The 20,995-nt window shown below is 37.1% G+C and overlaps 1 protein-coding gene across 1 annotated transcript in view; it reads left to right on the top strand.

Moving 5' to 3' along the window:
- CTNNA3 (catenin alpha 3) overlaps nt 1–20,995 on the top strand; it is a 1,798,979-nt gene that overhangs the window by 1,601,886 nt on the left and 176,098 nt on the right. The window contains exon 15 of the mRNA XM_047826392.1: nt 10,645–10,737. Coding sequence (XP_047682348.1) covers nt 10,645–10,737 — 93 coding nt within the window. The remainder of the gene's footprint in view (nt 1–10,644; nt 10,738–20,995) is intronic.

Raw genomic sequence — 20,995 nt, 5'->3', positions numbered from 1 at the left:
AGCGGTGAGAGTAATTGTGCTGCCGAAATTTTCCATGGTATCGTCAGTTACTACCTATGAAGAGCCCTTCCATCGTCCAATTAGTCCTGAGTAAAACAAATTTAAAAAGTTGTTTCAAACTTTCTGAGAGGTTAACAATTCAAAAGGATCTTGTGATTTAAAATTGTATGCAGCACTTCAAAAGGGTGTCCTGCTACTTCAAACCTTTTTCTAAGTATTCATTTTGTCTCAATGTTGATTGTAAAAAAAAAAAAAAAAACCCTGCAATAGACTTGTAAACAATAGAATTGAATGGGATTTTCTAAATTGTTTAGTTCAATCTTTTTCACTTACTTCAGAAGAACTTGAGTTCTCATCAAGTTAAGTACTTGTTCAAGGCCACAAGATATTAAAGGGAGCATTTGACCTAAAATAAGATACTCCATCTTTATAATATGCTCCACCACAATTTTTGCCTCAATGTAAGAACTTTGACAAGATACTTGGCTTTAGGTTTTCTGCTCTAATTTGATTTTTTTAATGTTTATTTATTTTTGAGAGAGAGAGAGAGGGAAAGAGAGCAAGTGGGGTGAGGCAGAGAGAAAGGGAGACATAGATCCGAAGCAGGCTCCAGGCTGTAAGCTGTCAGTACAGAGCCCGATGCGGGACTCAAACTCATGGACCGTGAAATCACGACCTGAGCCAAAGTCAGACACTCAACCAACTGAACCACCCAGGCACTCCTCTGTTCATATTTTTAGAAGGAGAATATAAAATCACAGCTCTGTCCAAAACACATTTAATAGTTTCGGTAATCAGTATAGCTCAATTCATATAGAACTTTAAAAAAAAAAAAAAAAGAAGAAGACAAAAAAGAATGACGCAGGAGCATATTTGTTTTTCAGTTTCATTGGCATATACTTTTGCTCATGTTATGAACCAAAACTGAATTCATCTGAAGTTTGCTATAACTTAAAGCCAGGGTGCCATCCTGAGAAATAAGCAGGATTTCTTTTAGTTGGGTCTCTAAAGACAATATATGGTTCAAGGTAGGTGGCAGTGGTGCAATGAAGAAAGACTCAATCATCTATTTGTTCCAGATGCCAAGTTTACTGAGGTCTAGAGATTATATCCAGCAAGGAGAGGAGGAGATTAAGGACCAGTCTACTGGTGTGCTGCTGATCAAACCCCTAAATATCTGGCCTTCCTTGTTCTAAAACAGTGTATTCATGCTGTTTGAAGCTTATTTTCTAGGCTTGTAAAATTTAACTACTCAATTCCCACATTTACCCTGTATCTGTGACTACCAAGCTGGTTCATAAAACAAGCACTGGACCTACTTTGAAGTAGCTGTTTATTAGCTGTGCAATATTGAATGAGTTTTGTTAACTCTAGGGCTCAGTTTCCTCAGCTATGGTATTAAAATGATACCATTTGCCTCTTCAGCTTTATTGTTAAGACTGAATGAGAAAAGGAATGCCGAATAACCCAGCAGAGTGTTGTTAATGAATAACATTAAGACCTTGATTAAAAATGATTACCTCACCTTTCTGTACTCAAAAAGAAGAATCTCAAGGATCCTGATCTGAATCTGGATGTTTCTCATATTTGAACTTTCTAAAAATATACTTTCATTCAAACCCTATTCTTCATGGCTTCATTAGTCTTTCATATCTTTATTTAAATGTCAAGCTGGAATACTTCTTATGACAGTTTTCATGAATTAGATATGGAGTCCTGGGAATTAGAGCTGGATCACCAACTCATTTGGTGGTTGAATAAGTACCATGATATTGACGATGCCACTTTCATTTATGACCCTCTTGCTGATTTCCTGTGTGCTTTTCTATAGTTATTAGCCTCATTGGTGTCTTTGGAGCAGAGGAATGACTGTCACAAGCTTCCTGATAGAAAGAAGGATTAAGGCTAAAATATGCATTACCCTGTGTGATTCTATCATTACTTGAGTCCTTAGACAGGATTTATATAAACTTAAGTGATTGTAATGATCACTTCTTATGATAACCATCATAATCCAGACTCAACCATAAGGCATTGCATGGTCCACTATTTGATGTCTGCTGACCTGGGTAGATTTTTAAATAGCAAACTAATAGAGACTTAATTCGTAAAAAGTATATCAACAAGTAAAGTTGTGTCTCCTCTGACAGCAATATTCTACATGTTCAGGATTTATCTGCCCAAGTTGTCGTATCTGAGTACATGTTTAATTATATCGTCTAATGCATTATAGATGTATTCTTTTCTCTTGTGTGTGTGTGTGTGTGTGTGTGTATGATATTCTGCAACTTAGCTTTGTCAAACTACATTTCAATTGTTGTAGCCTTTAAGAGATGTAATACTCACCTAGGCTTCTTAGTTTCAACATATGGAATAATTTATATGGTGTTATATTCTTAGCGTGCTGGAAAAGAAGAATGAAATGGCTTGTGAAACATAAAGGGATGATAATAGTACCTAGAGGAAGTTTTGAATTATTTTTTGAAAGATTATAAGAAGAAAAACCACTAATGATTTTAATAGATCATTTGAAAATAGAAATATATGTCTTTATTCACATCTGTCCTTATTTCCTTATCCATTTACTTTCTTCCTTGTATCAGTTCACTAAAAACCATATTTATTGTGCACCTACTTTTTGCCAAGCGTTGTGTTAGGGACTACAGTTATAATAATACTAGTCCTTGTGAGAGGACAGGAGATACATGTATTCAGAGATGAACCATATTTCTAATTGATATGATGAATTGGAGAGTCAGGAGATACATGTTTTCCTTGTGAGAGTCAGGAGATACATGTATTCAGAGATGAACCATATTTCTAATTGATATGATGAATTGGAGTGAATTTGTTTCACAGAACTCAATGGACTTACCAGATTATCTCCTAGTATTGAAGTTTCCTAGTACTTGGAAAACATTTCATCCAGATTAATGTTATGTTTTCAGTTTATGCATGAACTCATAAAATCTTAAAACTTGGAGAAGTTACAGAAAATATAAAATTTTACTTACTTTCCACCCCTATTTTAAAGATGAGAAAATTGAAGCTTAGAAAAATTATGAGATTTTCCTAACAACATACAACTAATTGGTGGCAAAGTTAGAATGAAAACCCAAGTATCCTAACTTCAAGTTCATTAATCTACCACAATAACACAACCCTAGCAGCTTTCTGATAATACAAGAAATGTCTTCCCAGGTTACCTTGAGGTATTTTATACTCATTCTCCTCTTCTGCCTGACATTTCTAAGGAAATTTCTCTATGTCTCACCATTCAATCTCAGTCTCAAACCACGTAACTCTAGGGAATATCTCTTATTTACATTTAATATCCTTACCCTTTATCTCTCCTGAGAGCAAGGATTATGTTTTATTTGTCTCAAGATCCCCAAAACTAGCATAATAGCCTATGTTTCTATGCATAAAAAACAGACATTCAAATATGTTAGTTGAGGTGACTTGATTTTTTTAACCTCTTTATTACTGATCAAACAAACTTGGACTATCACTGCATATATTTAGGTAATAATTTTTCGTTATTAATAAAAGTTGAAAGAAGTATCCCAGAAGGGAAACAGCTTATTAAATGCAGGCATTAACACTGTGACCAAGTTTGTAATTTTATTGTCATCAATCTTCTGATATAATCTTCCAGGTGTTTGGTTAAGACTAAAATGAGTGAACAGTGCCCTCTTCTGTCTGATAACCATAATGGTATTATATGGGGTATGAACTTCAGTCTACAAACTCGGATGTACGAGAAAAAAAAAAAAAAAAAACCTTTTTTATTTTTATAATGTCTAAGTTAACATAGTTTTAACTTTGCTCATGGGAAATTTAAAAAATAGTCATTGGGCCCTCCCTTTACCTCTGTCACTTGTGTTGGGCCAGGTGAACCAAACTTCTAGATCTCTAGTTCTCAGACAGGGATGATTCCTACCCTTTCCCCCTGGGGGACATTTGGAAATGTCTGGAGATACTTTTGATTGTTACAACTTGGGAGGGTCCTATTGCATGTAGTGGGTAGAGCCTAGGGATAGTGCTAAACATCCCACAGCATACAAGAACATACAAGATAGTCTCTTGCAACCAGAATTATTCAGAGCAAGATGCTTACAGTGCTAGGTTTTGGAGACTCTTTTCTAGAGACTTAGACTATATCAACGCATCAGAAAGGCCTACCAATTTCTTCCAATTTTCTAAAATTAGTTACCAGTGAGTACCCATTGTCCTAGCCCATGTAGCTCCTCCAGGTTTACTACTTGCTCTTTCCATGATACTTTATGGGCCTTCGTAAGACTTCAAACTCTGGTCTGAGTTTAGAAAATTGTGTTTTCTCTGATGTCTTTTTATATCTGTACTGAACTTTCAATGGGACCCATAGATTTCATTCTAGTATTCCAAATCTGAGAATCTTGAGCTCTGTACAAAACCTATTATCTCTAATTTCCATAGTCTTTATTTTTAAAATACAAAATCCAGGATTCTTTGCCTCAAACTTTCCCTTAAGCAAGGAATCATTAACTCAACACTTATTGAAAGCAGAAAGGAAAGGATTAAACATTACTCTGTAGCTTAAAAATGTCCCATGACATTCTTCTGACATTGATACCGAAGCTTATTAGTCATTAAATCATTTATTTCTTTATTCAGTTAAGATATTTTTATTGAGCACACAGTATATGCTGTTTCAAGGTGCTCAGAGTGGTGAACAAGACAGACAATATCCTTATTTTCATGAAAGTTATGTTCTAATGGGACAAGACAAAAACACATTCCCTTTCAAAAAAAACAAAAGAAAAATATAATTTCAGGTTATGATCATGAAAAGAGAGCTAATGAAAAATTACAAGGTGATATAAAAAACAAATGAAGTAGGGAAAGGGGTTCCTTTTAGATAGACTGACCAGGGCAGACTGGATAAGACTGAAGATAGGCCATCTGATCTCCTATGGTGAGAATGATCCAGCCATGTAAGAGGTCTAGGAGGACCATTCCAGGCAATAGAGCAGTCGCTACAAAGAGCCGAAGACCGGGATGTAGAATGAGCAGATGAGTGGGCCATGTTTGAAGAGTACAAAAAGTGCTTGTGTGTGTTTTCAGCAAAAGGCATTTCTTAGGTTTCTATCATTTGAAATTATATTACGAACATACCTAGTTCTCTTATAAAAATGAATTTTTGACATTGACATTCCCACATCATCCTGTGCTGTCAGCTCAGCTAGCAGGACCTGACTGAGCATGCTCTTTCCACTGCCTGCTTGGGAAGATGGCCTGGAGTGCCCTTCCTAACAGCTTCCCCGAGTGTCAGACTGCTCCTGTCACTGCGCTGGCAGTTATTTGATTGTAGTAAACCAGCAATGGATAGTTGGAGAAGTATGATTTATGATTAAGTCACTTGTAGGATTTAGAATTTGACCTTAATTTGAGAGGAAAATGTCAAGCATGACTCCTGTTCCTAGACTATCCTTTTTCTCCTGTTTTTTTTTCTTTCTTTCCTTCTTTCTCTTCTTTCGTTTCTCTTTTCCTTTCCTTTTCAGTGACTACAAATTTCTTTTTTCATATATTTTAATGTTAAACATTTATAAAGTCTGTGCAAGTGAATTTTTATGTGTAATAAACCTGCGTACATCTCACTAGAAATGCTGAAGGAATTAATGAGATAAAGTCTGTAGAGAGCATGAAGCTCCTTGGGAAAAAAGACATATAAATGCAGTCATTTCTATCTCAGTAAATATATATACATATATATTTATTAAAACCACAAATTTATTCTGACCCTGAAGTTTAATGTGCCACTGTGGTTGATTGCAGCTCCAGTTTCTATGTAAAAACCTCAGCCTGAATATTTTCAAGTTTTATACTTGATTCTGGGCTCTTTCACATAAAGTGAGGTCTTATAATAAAATTAATGATAATTTATTATAGTAATAAACAATATTAAACTTCAGTACTTTCTAGTCACTGAATAATGTTCCAGTCCATCATCTTATTTTATCCTCACAATAACCCTAAGAATTAGGTGATATTTTTGCCATTTTACAAGTGAGGAAACTAGGCTAATTTCATATCATTTTGAGCTACCTAAGAAAGGCTTCACAACAAGCAAGAGTTAAAATACAAAAACATGAAAAAGGTTTCCTGAATTCTAATATGAGAAATATATGAATAATGACTAAGTTTATTAACAGTCTTTCGAGTAAAAAAAGGATACCTGTATCTTCCTCTTGGTCTAGTTTAGAGACAGCTCAGCTTAGAGAGGGAAAGTTGTTTCCATCATCACTGGGAATCTATGTGAGAGTGAATCATTGCCAGGCTGACTTAAGGGATAATTTTATTCTTGTATATGAGTAAAATCAGGTTAAAAGAGAGCTTTACTTGGAATTTAGGAGAAAACAACGTGTGTGGAATTATATTAAACCCTGTTTAGTGCAAGACATCATATACTCAAAATGGGGTGAATGTAACTAGAGTATCACATCAATCCAGAGTAACAAATTTGGAATAAAATGGAGGTAACCAAATTGATACAAACATTTTATCCAAAAATATAAAGGGTTGGGTAAGGAATAGAATAGTGGAGAAAGAGGAGAAAAAAAACAAGAGAAAAAAACAACAACAACAAAAGAAAGAAACAAACTTTTCCTGCACTCTAGCTATCTGTGGGCTAAGCAATTCTTCCTTACAGCATCTTAGTAGATTTGAGCCTCACGACAAATTTCAGAGTTAGGTAGTACTATCCAAAACTTTGTTCTGAGAAAACCAAAGTTTAAAATGGTACACAAAATGCCCAAAGTCCCACAATCACTAATTGGAGGGCCAGAATTCAAATTTAGGTCTATATTACTCAACATTATTGGGTCTTTCTACTACATAACACTGCTCTCAGGTAGTTTGGTCTCACTTATACACACACACACACACACACACACACACACACACACTTTCCAGATGTTTGCACCTTCCAGAGTTGCCAGATGAGTGTACAATAGAGGGTCGCCCCACCTTCTTCCTCCCTTTTAAATATTCACGCTATTATTATTGGTCTTGAGGCTTAAAAGAATTAATGTATCACTCCAAAAGGGATTAGAATGCTCTTATTTCTCTCTTAGCTTCCACTTAATTTAGATTATAGCATTGTATATTTGATTTTTTATTTTTGCAATACCAGCCAACCGCTTGCCTTACGGAAAACAAAATGCTGCCAGCAAGTGTTTTAAGCACTCCCCCACTGATCTTGTTCCTGAAAAGAAGAGGTCAGTTGTAGTGGCTTTGCAAGAAGACTATAGTCCTGTGTTAAAGACAAAAACAAACAAGCAAAAAAACAAAAACAAAAACACAAGCGCAGAAGTATGTGGGCGTAAATGGTAGGTTTATCTCTTCCTGCAATATCACCAACAAAAATGGTACTTGTGACTTCTGACAGCAGCAGTTCTTAGTTTCTGTTAAGTCACTTTATTTTGAGTTGAATAAAATACTGGAATCAATGAGGTTATATGTCACTTCATTGTAAAGTATAATCCAAGTAATTAACAGCGGGCATTTATAAGAAACAGATCACAGTAAGGACACCAGACAGCCTTCAATTGCAAAACAATAGGACCCAAGGATAGGAATTTGATAACTGAATTTATTCAGATGTTTCAGGGGATGGTGATGTATCAAGAAGGGAAATCGAAGATTCTTTCTCAATATACTGTGGGAAAAATACACAAAAATGGCTAATAATGAAACACGATTGTGTAGAAGTTCCACAGAGGTGAACTAATGTTACTAACACCTACGAAAAGAGAATAAGTTGCCTGTGATCATAGCTGCATGTAGTTGCAGAAAAGAAGGGCTGCCTGTAGAGATAAACATACATAACAGTTAATCAAGCGTATCAGAGGCCTTGGAAAGAGGGGGACTATTAATATCTAATAGTAGTCAGTTGCAGTACATGCAGAGTTTTGGGTGATGCTCAGTGCAAGGCTTAGAAAACAAAGTGCTGGTTAAAGATCCATGAGATGAGAAAGAATCTGAGGCCATTAGTGGTAGGAAATAGATAGCTTTACTCTATAGTGTGAACTAATTATTGCAAGTTCTCATCTCTAGAGTGGTCCCAAGGGAAGGGAAACCCTCCACAACCCGCAGTATAAACAAAGGGCCTGTGTGCAAACCAAGGTTGAAGGGAAACCAAGGCTGGACTGAGGAGGCAATCCCTGTCCTTCCCCCATCTTTAACAGCCAGGTGTGTAGAAGAGATCTTTCACTTCACTTTTGGTTATTTTTCACGACACCTGTTTGATTTCTGAATTTCACACCAGGGTTTTGTATTAAAGGGTTCATGGGGCGCCTGGGTGGCGCAGTCGGTTAAGCGTCCGACTTCAGCCAGGTCACGATCTCGCGGTCCGTGAGTTCGAGCCCCGCGTCGGGCTCTGGGCTGATGGCTCGGAGCCTGGAGCCTGTTTCCGATTCTGTGTCTCCCTCTCTCTCTGCCCCTCCCTCGTTCATGCTCTGTCTCTCTCTGTCCCAAAAATAAATAAACGTTAAAAAAAAATTTAAAAAAAAAAATAAATAAAGGGTTCATATATAATTTAAAGGAAAACAAATATTAACTTAATTCAAGTTAAATACTCTTACTTGTATTTGCAATAATAACAGATATCTTTAAATTATTGCCCCAGTAAGATGAAGAGACAATCAGGAATTAGGAGAAATAACATAATGCAAATAAGATCAGTTTGAAATATGGAAGTACAGTTAGGACAAGTGTTTGTTGTTGCCGTTGGTATGTTTTGCTTTGTTCGTATCCCACTCTTTTTTGGCTATCACTGATAATTCTGCTTTATCCATTCAAAAGCATGGATGTGCTTGATTGTAGTGATATAACGATAGGCAGGGCAGACCCACTTCTTACCTCACAGAGGCAACAACAACTGGTTGCCTGTTTCAACAAACAATGCTGCAATCACGTATGGGGAGCATCATGACAGTGGAAGTGGAGGGGTCAGGAAAAGCTTGGCAGAGGACCCAACCCAGTCCAGGTCTTCCTGAGCTAGACACCTCCCTGTCAGAAGACGTTTAAGCTGAAATTGAAAAAAAGAAATGGAAGTAGGTTAGCTCTATAGGATAGACACTGCAGTTAATATATTTATTATTTAAATTCCTAGAAAATTTAATTTATTGATAGTTTTTGGCAGCATTTTAATGTTATATTGTTTTAACTGTAAATATTCCATTTCTTTATCACATGTAAGCATCTTGATTTGTGATAACCACATAATGTTTAGCCAAATAGCTATTGACTGAGAGAAAAACTTCCTTCTACTTATTTTGCTTTCTTTTTCTTTCAAAATTTATTGGGATATAATTCATATACGATAAGGTTCACCCTTTTGAAGTTAAAACTCAGTGTGTGTACCTGTTTTTTTTTTGTATATGCACACAGTCTTCCAATCATTACCACTATCTAATTCCAGAACATTGCGATCATCCCAAAGAAAGACTGCATACCCATGAGCAATCATTGCCCACTCCCTCCTCCCTCACCCCCTCCTTTAGGAACTACCAGTCAAACTTTTGTCTCTATAGATTTGCCTATTCTAGACATTTCACACAAATGGAATCAACATGTGGTCTTTTTTTTTCATCTTTATTTTATTTTATTTTTATTTTTTAATAGGAAATTTATTGTCAAATTGGTTTCCATACAACACCCAGTCCCCATCCCAACAGGTGCCCTCCTCAATGCCCATCACCCACTCACTTTCCCCTCCCTCTCACCCCCCCATCAACCCTCAGTATATTCTCAGTTTTTAAGAGTCTCTTATGGTGTGGCTCCCTCCCTCTCTTTTTTTTTTTTCCTTCCCCTCCCCCATGGTCTTCTGTTAAGTTTCTCAGGATCCACATAAGAGTGAAAGCATATGATATCTGTCTTTCTCTGTATGATTTATTTCACTTAGCATAACACTCTCCAGTTCCATCCACATTTTTACAAAAGGCCATATTTCATTCTTTCTCATTACCATGTAGTATTCCATTGTGTATATAAACCACAATTTCTTTATCCATTCATCAGTTGATGGACATTTAGGCTCTTTCCATAATTTGGCTATTGTTGAGAGTGCTGCTATAAACATTGGGGTACAAGTGGCCCTATACATCAGTACTCCTGTATCCCTTGGGTAAATTCCTAGCAGTGCTGCTGCTGGGTCATAGGGTAGATCTATTTTTAATTTTTTGAGGAACCTCCACACTGTTTTTCAGAGTGGCTGCACCAGTTTGCTTGCAAACATGTGGTCTTTTATGACTGACTCCTTTCACCTACCATAATATCTTCAAGATTCACCTATGTTGCAGCCTGTCTCAGTATCCCATTCCTTTTTATAGCCAAATCATATTTTATTGTATAGAATTGTGTTTATCTATTCCTCACTAGATTTGTATTTGAGTTGTTTCCACTTTTTGGCTACTATGATTGGTGCTGTTATGAACAGTTTTTTTTAACAAGTTTTTGTGTGGACATGTATTTATTTTCATTTCTTTTCTAGGAGTAGAATTGCAGGGTCATATTGGTACCTCTGTGCTTACTTTTTGAGGTATGGTCACTCTGTTTTCCATTTTGCATTCTCACCAGCAATGCTTTGCTTTCTTTTTATAGACCCCAGAGGAACTGGAGGATGTTTCTGACTTGGAAGAAGAACATGAGGTGCGCAGTCACACCAGCATTCAGACTGAAGGGAAAACTGACCGGGTAAGTCACCTCCCTGAGAGGACAACTATATGCTGTGCCCTCTTCTTGTCAATCATGTAGGCGCTCACAGGTGGGACTCCTGGCTCTGGGGCTGGTTTTGCAAAGCACAGGAAGAAGAGCCTTGGAATCCATGGGCCACAGCATGAGAGGAATTATTTCCTTTACCTTGAAAGCCCACAGGGAGACCATTTCTGATCATGTAGTAAATCACCCCATGCCACTTTTGATGTTTATAGCAGTCATGGGAATATAGAATTCAAATGTACACACATTTATTTAGATAGAAAAGAAAAACCAAGAAGTTATAAATATACTCTGTAATTCTAGGGGAAAAAACTGAGAAACTACCCCTGTACTTTTCTTCCTTTCTGCCTTGCCCTCTTCTCCCCTTACCCTCAACACACACACACACACACACACACACACACACACACCTCCAACAATGCTAAACAACTTCTGAATTACTCTGAGGTATTGTATCTCACTTTACTTGCACCCAGTGCTTGGGAACCTGTGAAAGTTTGGTTTCCTAGCCAATGATCATTTGTAACTGCAGACCAGCCTGCGGAACATGGGTCTAAAAGCCAGGCAGTATAGTATAGCAGCTTAGATTATCCTGCAACGCATCTGAATTAGCCACTCCCTTACTGTGTTACCTGGGAAACTCAGCCTTTCTCTAACTTGGTTCGCTGATTTATAAAGTGAGGATAGTACTAGTACTCTCTATATGTGGATTATTGTGCAAATAACTAAATTAACTAGTAGAGCCCTTAACACATGGCTTAGCTCATAGTAAGTTCTCAATAATCATTAGTTATTATTTGTAGCTATAGTAGTGATAGTATAATTATCATCAGCATTATTACTATTATTAATTAGCTAAATTCAGTGACATTACATTTGGAGGTGGATAGAAAAAGATAAATTTAAGAAAGTTGCATGTCTTTTTTAAGTTTATTTATTTATTTTTGAGAGGGAGAGAGAGAGAGAGTACCAGCAGGAGAGGGGCAGAGAGAGAGGGAGACACAGAATCTAAAGCAGGCTCCAGGCTCTGAGCTGTCAGGGCAGAGCCCAATGTGGGGCTCAAATTCATGAACTGTGAGACACGACTACAGCTGAAGTCGGATGCTCAACTGACTGAGCCACCCAGGCTCCCCAAAAGTTCCATGTTTTCAAATATTCAGATTACTTAGAACTGAGATATATTAGTCATGACACCTGTGCTTTCTTAGAAATGTTGGTTTTCTTGAGTTTCCATTCCTTGCTGATTATTTGGATTACTTCCCAGCCCTCTAGAAACCAGTTCATGCTGGGAACTACCTGGGGGCACCCGGCATCTAAAAGAAGTTTTCTTCAAATCTAGTAGGCATCTTTGGAAAGAGATCAGTTTTTACAAATGGCAATGGGATTGGGAATAAATTTTGCTGATAGTTTAGTTTGCTCATGCTTTCAAGTAAGTGAGTGAATCACTTAGGCTGCTGCTGAGCCACTATAGGTGGAGGGTAGTTGTCAGGACATACAGAGTAATTGATAGGAAATTTTGTTAAAATAAAGGTAACTTTTAGGATGCTGGGATTAGGATAAACATGCCATGTTTCTCATTCTGTATCATCACATGTATACAATGAAGCCTTGGTTAAGACCTTAAAATTTAGAAACTTCAAAGCACTTCATCTGAAAAATGAGAAGAATAATATCTTACCTTCTCACAGCATAACCTCAAAGATAATAACCTCAAAGAAGGTGATGCATATGAAAGTGTTTTATAAACTTTATAATTATATGCCAAGAAATTAAGCTTCTTATTACTACTATTTGATTTGTATTTTTGTTCTTCACTGGGGTTACAGGCCAGCTAGATGGCCACATGATTATAGTAGGTTAAGAAGTTGATGATCTCCATGGTCCTGGATCTTAAGAATCTTTCATAGAAGGCACTGCTTCTAACCTTGTAGAGATCATCCCAAAACTTCTCTGCATTCTGGATTTGTGTTCCACTGTGCACATTTCCCTGGCAGGCCAGTTCATTTGGAATGCCCCTGGGCAACACCCTCACTACTACCTAGTGGCAAGATCGATCCCTTCCCATCACATCTACTGGGAACAATGTTATATTCAACCTGACCACTCTCTGCTCTAGTAAATCTCTCTGTATAAAATGTGAATATCTTAGATTTCATTCACTTCCTGCCTTGAGGCTTCTCTGAAATTGCTGTGTGGAATCCCTCAGGAAGCTATTCCGATATTCTAATACATGCACAATCTTGTGTGAAGCATTAACACTCCACAGAGTAACCTTGGTGAATACTCTTATATTCCTTGGATGGACTATTTTGCATTTTCCATAGGCACTCAAAGGATTCAGAGGGAGATCAAGCCCCACCAGTACCATGGTGACCAGCTTGATAATATATCTTTGGAATTGCTCTCCTTGTTTTCCATATCCATCCTTCCCAGGTTCCCAGTTCTGTTCCCCAAGATTTCATCCCAGAATAAGCTACCTTCCATTCTTAGACTCTGCTTTTGGGAGAAAACGAGAAAAGATAGTCACAGTATATAAACTAAATATCACATTAACTTTGATATATTGATACATTATCCCAGTTTTACTAATAAGATCACTGAGGCACAGCTTTATATAACTTGTCTAGTAAGTGGATTATGTTTTCTGATTAAGAACTTTAGTGATTACCACATATCAATTTACTTAAAATACAGAGTTAGTGGGATGAATCTTTTATTAACATGCAACAAACCACCACCACCCCATTAAACTTGATTCATCATCAATGGAATGGAAGAGAAGAGAGTAAAAGGTGCTGCAGTCATCTGAGAAATGGAGGAAGGATACAAATTTTCTTTTAAATTTAAAGAGTAATTAGGTATAGTACAGACAATTTAACTCAAATAACAACCTTTTATTGGATATCTGTCTTGTGAGTTCATTACTACAGATTTTGCATTCATGGCAGGCCAGCTTAAACTGTCCCTCACCCAAACCACCTGACCAAAATGATCACGTTTACCCATGTTTTATGAGCTCTCTTAGGCATCTTGCATCCCCAACAGGCTCCATATTCTCCATAGTTGTGTCTCTGTGCTTGGAATATATTTCTATGCTCAATCTCATACACATTTGATACTCTATCTCTGTATTCTATCCAGCATTCCTGAAGTCTGTATCCATTGGACTGAGTATATCTTTTGACACATTTCCCTGATACCATCCAATTTGGGAAGATACCGTAAAATTTTGAAGTGGACTCTGTTGAGAATTTTTTGAATACATGCCATGCTTCATGAGGAATTTCTGGTCACTGAATCAGACATGCATTTGGGTCCCTTTTTGCTGGCTGCTCTTATTAAAGAGTAAATGCTTTTTTGATTCTTGAATAATGCAGACTCTGCTGTATAGAACACGGAGTAGAACAAATTTCAGGCACTTTTTAGTAATGGAATGACAGTTATTTATTATCATTTTCCTCTCTGCACTTCACTGCCAGTAGTTGTGGCTCAATATCATCTGTTATTGTTGTCATCAGTGGCAAATGCCACTGGGCATTGTAAAGGTGTATAACCAACAAATAATGATTTAGAGTCCATGGTCAATGAGAGTGAAATACTAAAAGACCAATAGTGCATGCCTTATGAAGTAGCAGAGGAACAGAAGTGGAAATTAGTGATTATCTTAATTATTAAACACGGACACTCACTGGACCAATACTGTGATTATATCCAGTAATCAGGCATTCCACAGTGATATAGAGTGTGATTTTGCTGTAGATATATAGAACATTCTTTAAAGCTCTAATTGTTTATTCTGTTCATGTTCTTACCAAGTATGAAATAGAAATCTGTTATCTTAAAAACTCTAATTTGAAAGAGACATGAAAATAGACTCCTGTTAAGATCATCAAATTCCCAAACTTACTGATAAGATGACTTTTTGCTAAGTCCTAAAAGCTTTCTAAAAGATTATACTAAATACATGCTAACTCATCATTTCTATTTAAACAAGAGTGCCAGTTATCATTTAACATTTACAGCTTACAGAATGTTTCCCAGTTGGTGTCTTATTTCACAAAAGCCCTGTTTTTTTTTTCTCCTTGATTTTACTAATTAGGGAATTTAACTCAAAGAAGTTCAATAGTTTGTGCAAATCATGTCAACTGGAACCAAATCCCAGGTCTTCTGGCACAATCCACTCTCTTTCCAGTACAGCCCAACAAATTTGGGTAGAATCTTACCATCCCATAAGATCTCATTGCCCTCCTATTGTTACAGCCAGTATAATGGAGTTGATATCATAAGTCCTCTACTAGAAAAATGACTTTTGAAACTGAAGACTATAAACCTAAGTATCAAATCTGCTTAAGTCTCACAAGTTTCAAAATGTCTCAACATTACAATCTTCCTTTAATAACCAAATCATTTTGTTGATTACCATTTGGAAACTACATGGTGATGTCTGGACAGTCATCCCTGGTGGCTTGACAGTCTCCCTGGTGGATCACTTCACCTTGAAGAAATGGAGTATTAATCAGATAGAGTCAGACAGTGTCAGACCTTGTACGACAACAATCCTAGGTCTCCAAGCACAGAATCCAGAAACCTCAGTCTCTTATCACAATGGCCTCTGTGATATTTCAATCCAGGGAGTATTTTGATTTCTAGATTTCCACCCTCCCTCTCATTTACTGTCTGCAGTAGGGGCAGCAGTAGCAAGGGGCTCCCAGGAAATAAATAGTGTCAGCAGGGTGATGGCTAAAAATATGTTTCCCATGCCTACCTGAAGGACAACTGTGGTTTTAGAGAGATTTAGTAGAGCAGATTGCAAGAGAGTTTTGCGAGTGGAATGGGTGAGCAACTGGCTGATCTCCACTAGCATTGCCTTATAATGTACAGATGTATGAAACTTGGGAGTTATATAAGCCTTGATTCAAATCTGGTTCTACCCATTACTATCCATATGACACTGAACACATTATTTACATTTCTAACTGTTTTCTCATCTGTAAAATTGTGATAATAGTATCTGTTATCTAGATAATACTATCCAGATAATAGTATCTATTTTCTTGTGTTTCTTGAACATTAAACTAGGTACATGAAAAATTTCAGTTCAGTTCCTGGCACATAGGAAGTGCTCAATACATTGTGATTTTTCTAAAAAAAAATGAATTTCATGATAAATGTAGATTTGTGTGGTAGTATTATGCTTTGGCTTCCTTTTGAGTAGCTCAAGAAGCTTCATCAAGGCAAGTCTCAGTCTTCTAGTATGAGACTCCTTTGGTTTCTTGGTTTTGTGGTGTGAAACATTTTGACATGCTGGAAATTCTATTACCAAAGTCCTTTGAAGGAGTTTTTTTCCTCAGGAGAAGGACTTATCAGAAACTGCTTTTTCAGGTTAGAAGGAACATGGCATTAATGTGATTTTTAATGATGCTGGCACTTTCATGTACATCTAATTCACATACCTCATGTACAACTGAAATAGCGATCACAAAAAAAAAAAAAAAAAAAAAAAAACCAAAACACAACTCTTGATAGTAGGATAAAGCAGAGAATTTGACCCAATAATTGTCAAGTTCTTATTTTGTTCATTAGAGAATGGCTGGCCCTGCATTGTGAGGTTTTGTTTTGTTTTGTTTTGTTCTTTGTGGAATTTTGGTACTGTGGTTATCTGTTGTTTCTTCTCTCTCTCACAGTCCTCATTTATCTTCATCAAATTATATAAGGCTTAATTTCCAAAGTTTGTGGTATGTAGGCAAAAACAAAAGAAAAAGAAAATTCATCCTGATATTTATAGGATGCACGTTAAAATCAGTTTTGCAAGGAGTCACTTAAAACTGCCTTTTATTGAGTGAAATGTTGCCATTTGCAACGACATGGATAGATCCAAAGAGTGTAAGGCTAAGTGAAATAAGTTGGTCAGAGAAAGACAAATATCATATGATTTCACTCATATATGGAATTTAAGAAACAAAGCAAATGAACAAAATTTAAAAAGATAAAAACCAGAAAACAGTCTCTTAACTATAGAGAACAAACTGATGGTTATCATAGGGGAGTGAAATAGGTGAAAGGGGATTAAGAGTACACTTATCTTGATGGCACTGAATAATGGAGAGAATTGTTTAGTCACTCTATTGTACAACTGAAACTAATATAACACTGTATGTTAACTATACTGGAATTAAATTAAAAAATGAAATAAAATTGCCGTTTATTTCTCTATTCCTTAGCACATATGTCCTAGTGATTCTTTCCTCTGCCTATACAGCTCGAAAGCCAATAGGTCTCAAAAAAATAAAAGATTTTGTTCTGTCTCGCACAATTTAAACTTTGATCATACTGTCTTGTAGATGAAGAGTGAAAAAGGGAACTCATTTAACATTACTGACCAAAGCCAGGTTTTCTTTTTTAATGTTTATTTGTTTTTGAGAGAGAGAGAGAGAGACAGAGGGAGAGAGAGAGAGAGAGAGAGAGAGAGACAGCGCACAAGTGAGGCAGGGCAGAGAGACAGGGGGCAGAGGATCTCAAGCGAGCTCTGATGCGGGACTCAAACTCATGAACTGTGAGATAGTGACCTGAGCCGAAGTCATATGCTCAACCAGCTGAGCCATCCAGGCATCCCATCAAAGCCAGATTTTTATTTGCAAGTACTTGAAGCTGTCGTCTCTAAGTGCTGAAATTCAGTTTAGTGACCATAACATTAAAAACAAAACTCTTAAAGATTTATAATTTCAATTGTAGTCAGAGCATATTTCAGCAAAAAATTATACCACCTTTTTGAAGATAGATTATTCATCATATTTACTGTTGACCCAAAAAATAAAGACAGCATAACATGTAGTCTTTGATTAAGATTTGTCATATTTTGAATGTTATATTCCCTTAAAAGCATATAACTTGTAAATCTGCTCTGTCTTAAAGAATATCTTTGAGAACATTGATTCTATATAAGTTCTATACATAGAAGAAAATTAGGACAGAAATAAGAACAGTTGCCTAGGTTACTGGACACAGCCTCAAAATGTCAATGCAACAAATGAATTGGAGCATATCAAATTTTAAAATATAGAAGATGTTTCTTGGGGTAAAAAAAATAGCATGTACACTCTAACTTCATGTTGGTGATTAGGAGAATGTCCTCCTTGCTGCTTTTTTAAAATGCAGCAAGCTGAATATTCTCCATCATAACAATAGAAAAATTCCCATGAATGGGTGGTTTATTTTAAAAATTGGAAGCATTTTAATAGGCTCCATTTATTTTCAGAATACACTCTCAATAACTCAAGCTTATACTAAATTAACATACAAAATATGGTAAGACACGACCTCATTACCTTTTTCATGATATAATTTGGTTTAGGTTACTATGAAAAACACAACTTGCATAAGCCTGGATGAAATTACATTATTCAAGCAGCACTACACTAGGCAGTGCGTTTTCTCTTCATTGGCTTCTTTAATTTCTATTGTGTACTTGGCAGTAACTCTGCTTTCCCGTCTCTCTGGGTAACGATTCTCAGTGCTTCATGGTTTCTTCTTCCTCTATCCACTTTGCAAACATTAGGGTTCACTGAAGTTCTGATCTAAGCCCTCTAGTCCTCCAATTCTTCCCAGTTTTCCTGAACACTCTCATAGAGTCCCAAGATTTCAAATGTCTTACATAGGTAAGTGAATGTAGCCACATCCTATCTCATGAGCTCTGGCTACTTACATTGCAGGCCTGTGGTTTCCTCTCCTCTCATGGCTTATAGGCTCCTGTGGCACTCACTGTTCCCAAGCCTGAATGCATCATCTTATCCCACGAATCTCCTTTAACTCCTATACCCCTTATAACACTTCTGTACTTTGGGTCTAACACATCTGAACCTGGGAATATATTTTTTTTACTCCCTTCCACAGCTAGTCATACACCACATTCAAGCTTTACTATCTTCTAAATATTTTCAGAACTTGTCTGTTTTTTAACTACCTCTACTATCACTACCTTCAAAGAAAATTTCACACGGGGAAAAATTGAACAGGAAGGGAAGACTTTATTCAAGGCTATTGCAGTAGGGGAGAGAGACCAGAACTTTGTCTGAATTCAACTCTCCTAGAACAAAGAGCTGAAAGTTTTTCAGATATGGGGTAACAGAGATTGTAGTCCATTCATTTTTGCTAATTGGCTTTACCCAAAGGAAAAGTGAATTTTTTTTCTGTCTTCATGACAGCAGATACTTATACACCTTGGAGCAAGTTGCCCTCTAAAGTTAGGTAGCCGCCCTCCCACAGAGCCTGGGAGGTAGAGGCTCTATCTTCCTGGACAATTGCATTTCAAAGGGATAACTCCCTGGTTTTTGAGAAAGACATTCCTTGTTTGTAAAGCTGTTGAGAAGCATTTAGAAATATTTACTTGCATCTTAAAGATGCAAAGAAAGAATTTACAATTACAAGTTTTGTAATTGCCATTAAAAAAAGGGAGGTCAGGTGCCTAGAGTTGGAAAGAAGCCTGTCTAAAATTTAGTCAAGCTGAGGATAATGTTAACGCCATCTGGGTCACTATCTTAGTTTAGGTCCTAGATTTTCTTTAGAGGGCTCCTAAATTGTCTCCTGCCTTTAGTAAACTTCCATTCTCTCACTTGAACTTGAGATCATATTTCTAAAGCGCTAAATCTGTCATCTATCACCACGCGTAAAACCCCTTCAAGGTGTCAGTGTCTCCCCTTGCCCTTAGCATGAAATCTGGTCCTTTAATGCCCTATGTAAGAGAACCAGGTTCTGCTCCCTGCCTCATATTTCACACTTTCTCTCCCACCCCTCCCTGTATATGGAAGTCTTCCTTCCTATAAGCACCAGGCTCTCCCTCACATCTCTCTCTGAGGCATACAATTCCCTCAACTCCCCATCCTCCTTCTCTTTGCCAATAAATACCTGCTCATCATTACAATTCCAGATTAACCTAGACTTCACTAATACAAATCTAAGTGTAGTTTCCTTCCAATATTCAGGCCTGAATCTGAATGTAACACATGGAGATTCCCATATCATGACATTCATTGTTCATGCATAATTTCTTACATAATGGCTTTTCTTCTCCACTCATTAAACCTCACTAAACCTCATTAGTGCAGGGAACATGGTTTTAGTCTCATTTAGTGTTCTGTTTACAGAACATCACACAATGGCTGGTACAGGTATATGAGAGAGCATGAAGAGAACCTTCCTTTGGTAAGACACCTTGCCTCAAATCTATACTAGTTCCTCAATATTTTGACCCTAGGGGATTTCATTAATTTCTTTCTTGCTCTTTCTTCCAATGCTTGTACCTACTTGTGCCAGATAAATCTTACTGTAAATTGCTAGGTCACTACTCTGAAATATTCAGTGGCTCTCTACTACCTAGGTCCTGCTAGCATAAACATTAATTGCTCTGCCTTTTTTTGCTAAAGTCCTTTACAGTGCCCCCTTGTTCCTGGCTCTATAAAGCATACAAATCCAAAAACCTGTTTTTTATTTGTGGAAATGATTCTTGTGTTCCTGATCATTAGGGCTATCCCCGAGGCTGTGTTTGTGATCTTTTCCACATCTGAATTGTCAACCTTTTGTCTTTTTTATTCCCTCCAATACAAAAGTTTTTCTTTTTTTTCTTTTTTTTTTATTTTATTTTTTTAATTTTTTTTTCAACGTTTATTTATTTTTGGGACAGAGAGAGACAGAGCATGAACGGGGAAGGGGCAGAGAGAGAGGGAGACACAGAATCAGAAACAGGCTCCAGGCTCTGAGCCATCAGCCCAGAGCCTGATGCGGGGCTCGAACTCACGTACCGCGAGATCGTGACCTGGCTAAAGTCGGACGCTTAACCGACTGCGCCACCCAGGCGCCCCTTCAAAAGTTTTTCAAGATGAACTCAACTCCCTTTATTTCCATGAAGTTTTCTTTACACTTAGTCCTTTTGATTTAATGATACAAAACCTTCTGCTGACAGACCATCTAAAGGACAGATTACTTACTCCTTTTGGGATTTTTTAAATTTTTTATTTATTTTTGAGAGAGAGAGGGAGAGAGAGAAAAAGAGAGAGAGGGGTCAAGAGAGAGGGGAACAGAGGATCTGAAGCAGGTTCCGTGCTGACAGCAGCAAACCTAATGTGGGGATCAAACTCATGAACTGTGACAAACTCACCAACTGTGAGATCATGACCTGAGCCAAAGTCGGATGCTCAACCAACTGAGCCACCCAGGCATCCTGTCCTTTTGGATTTTTACA

The sequence above is a fragment of the Prionailurus viverrinus genome, chromosome D2 (assembly GCF_022837055.1).
Source record: "Prionailurus viverrinus isolate Anna chromosome D2, UM_Priviv_1.0, whole genome shotgun sequence".
In the NCBI taxonomy this organism is placed as follows: Eukaryota; Metazoa; Chordata; class Mammalia; order Carnivora; family Felidae; genus Prionailurus; species Prionailurus viverrinus.
The sequence above is the reverse complement of the archived record's forward strand: the minus strand, read 5'-3'. Positions and strand labels throughout refer to the sequence as shown.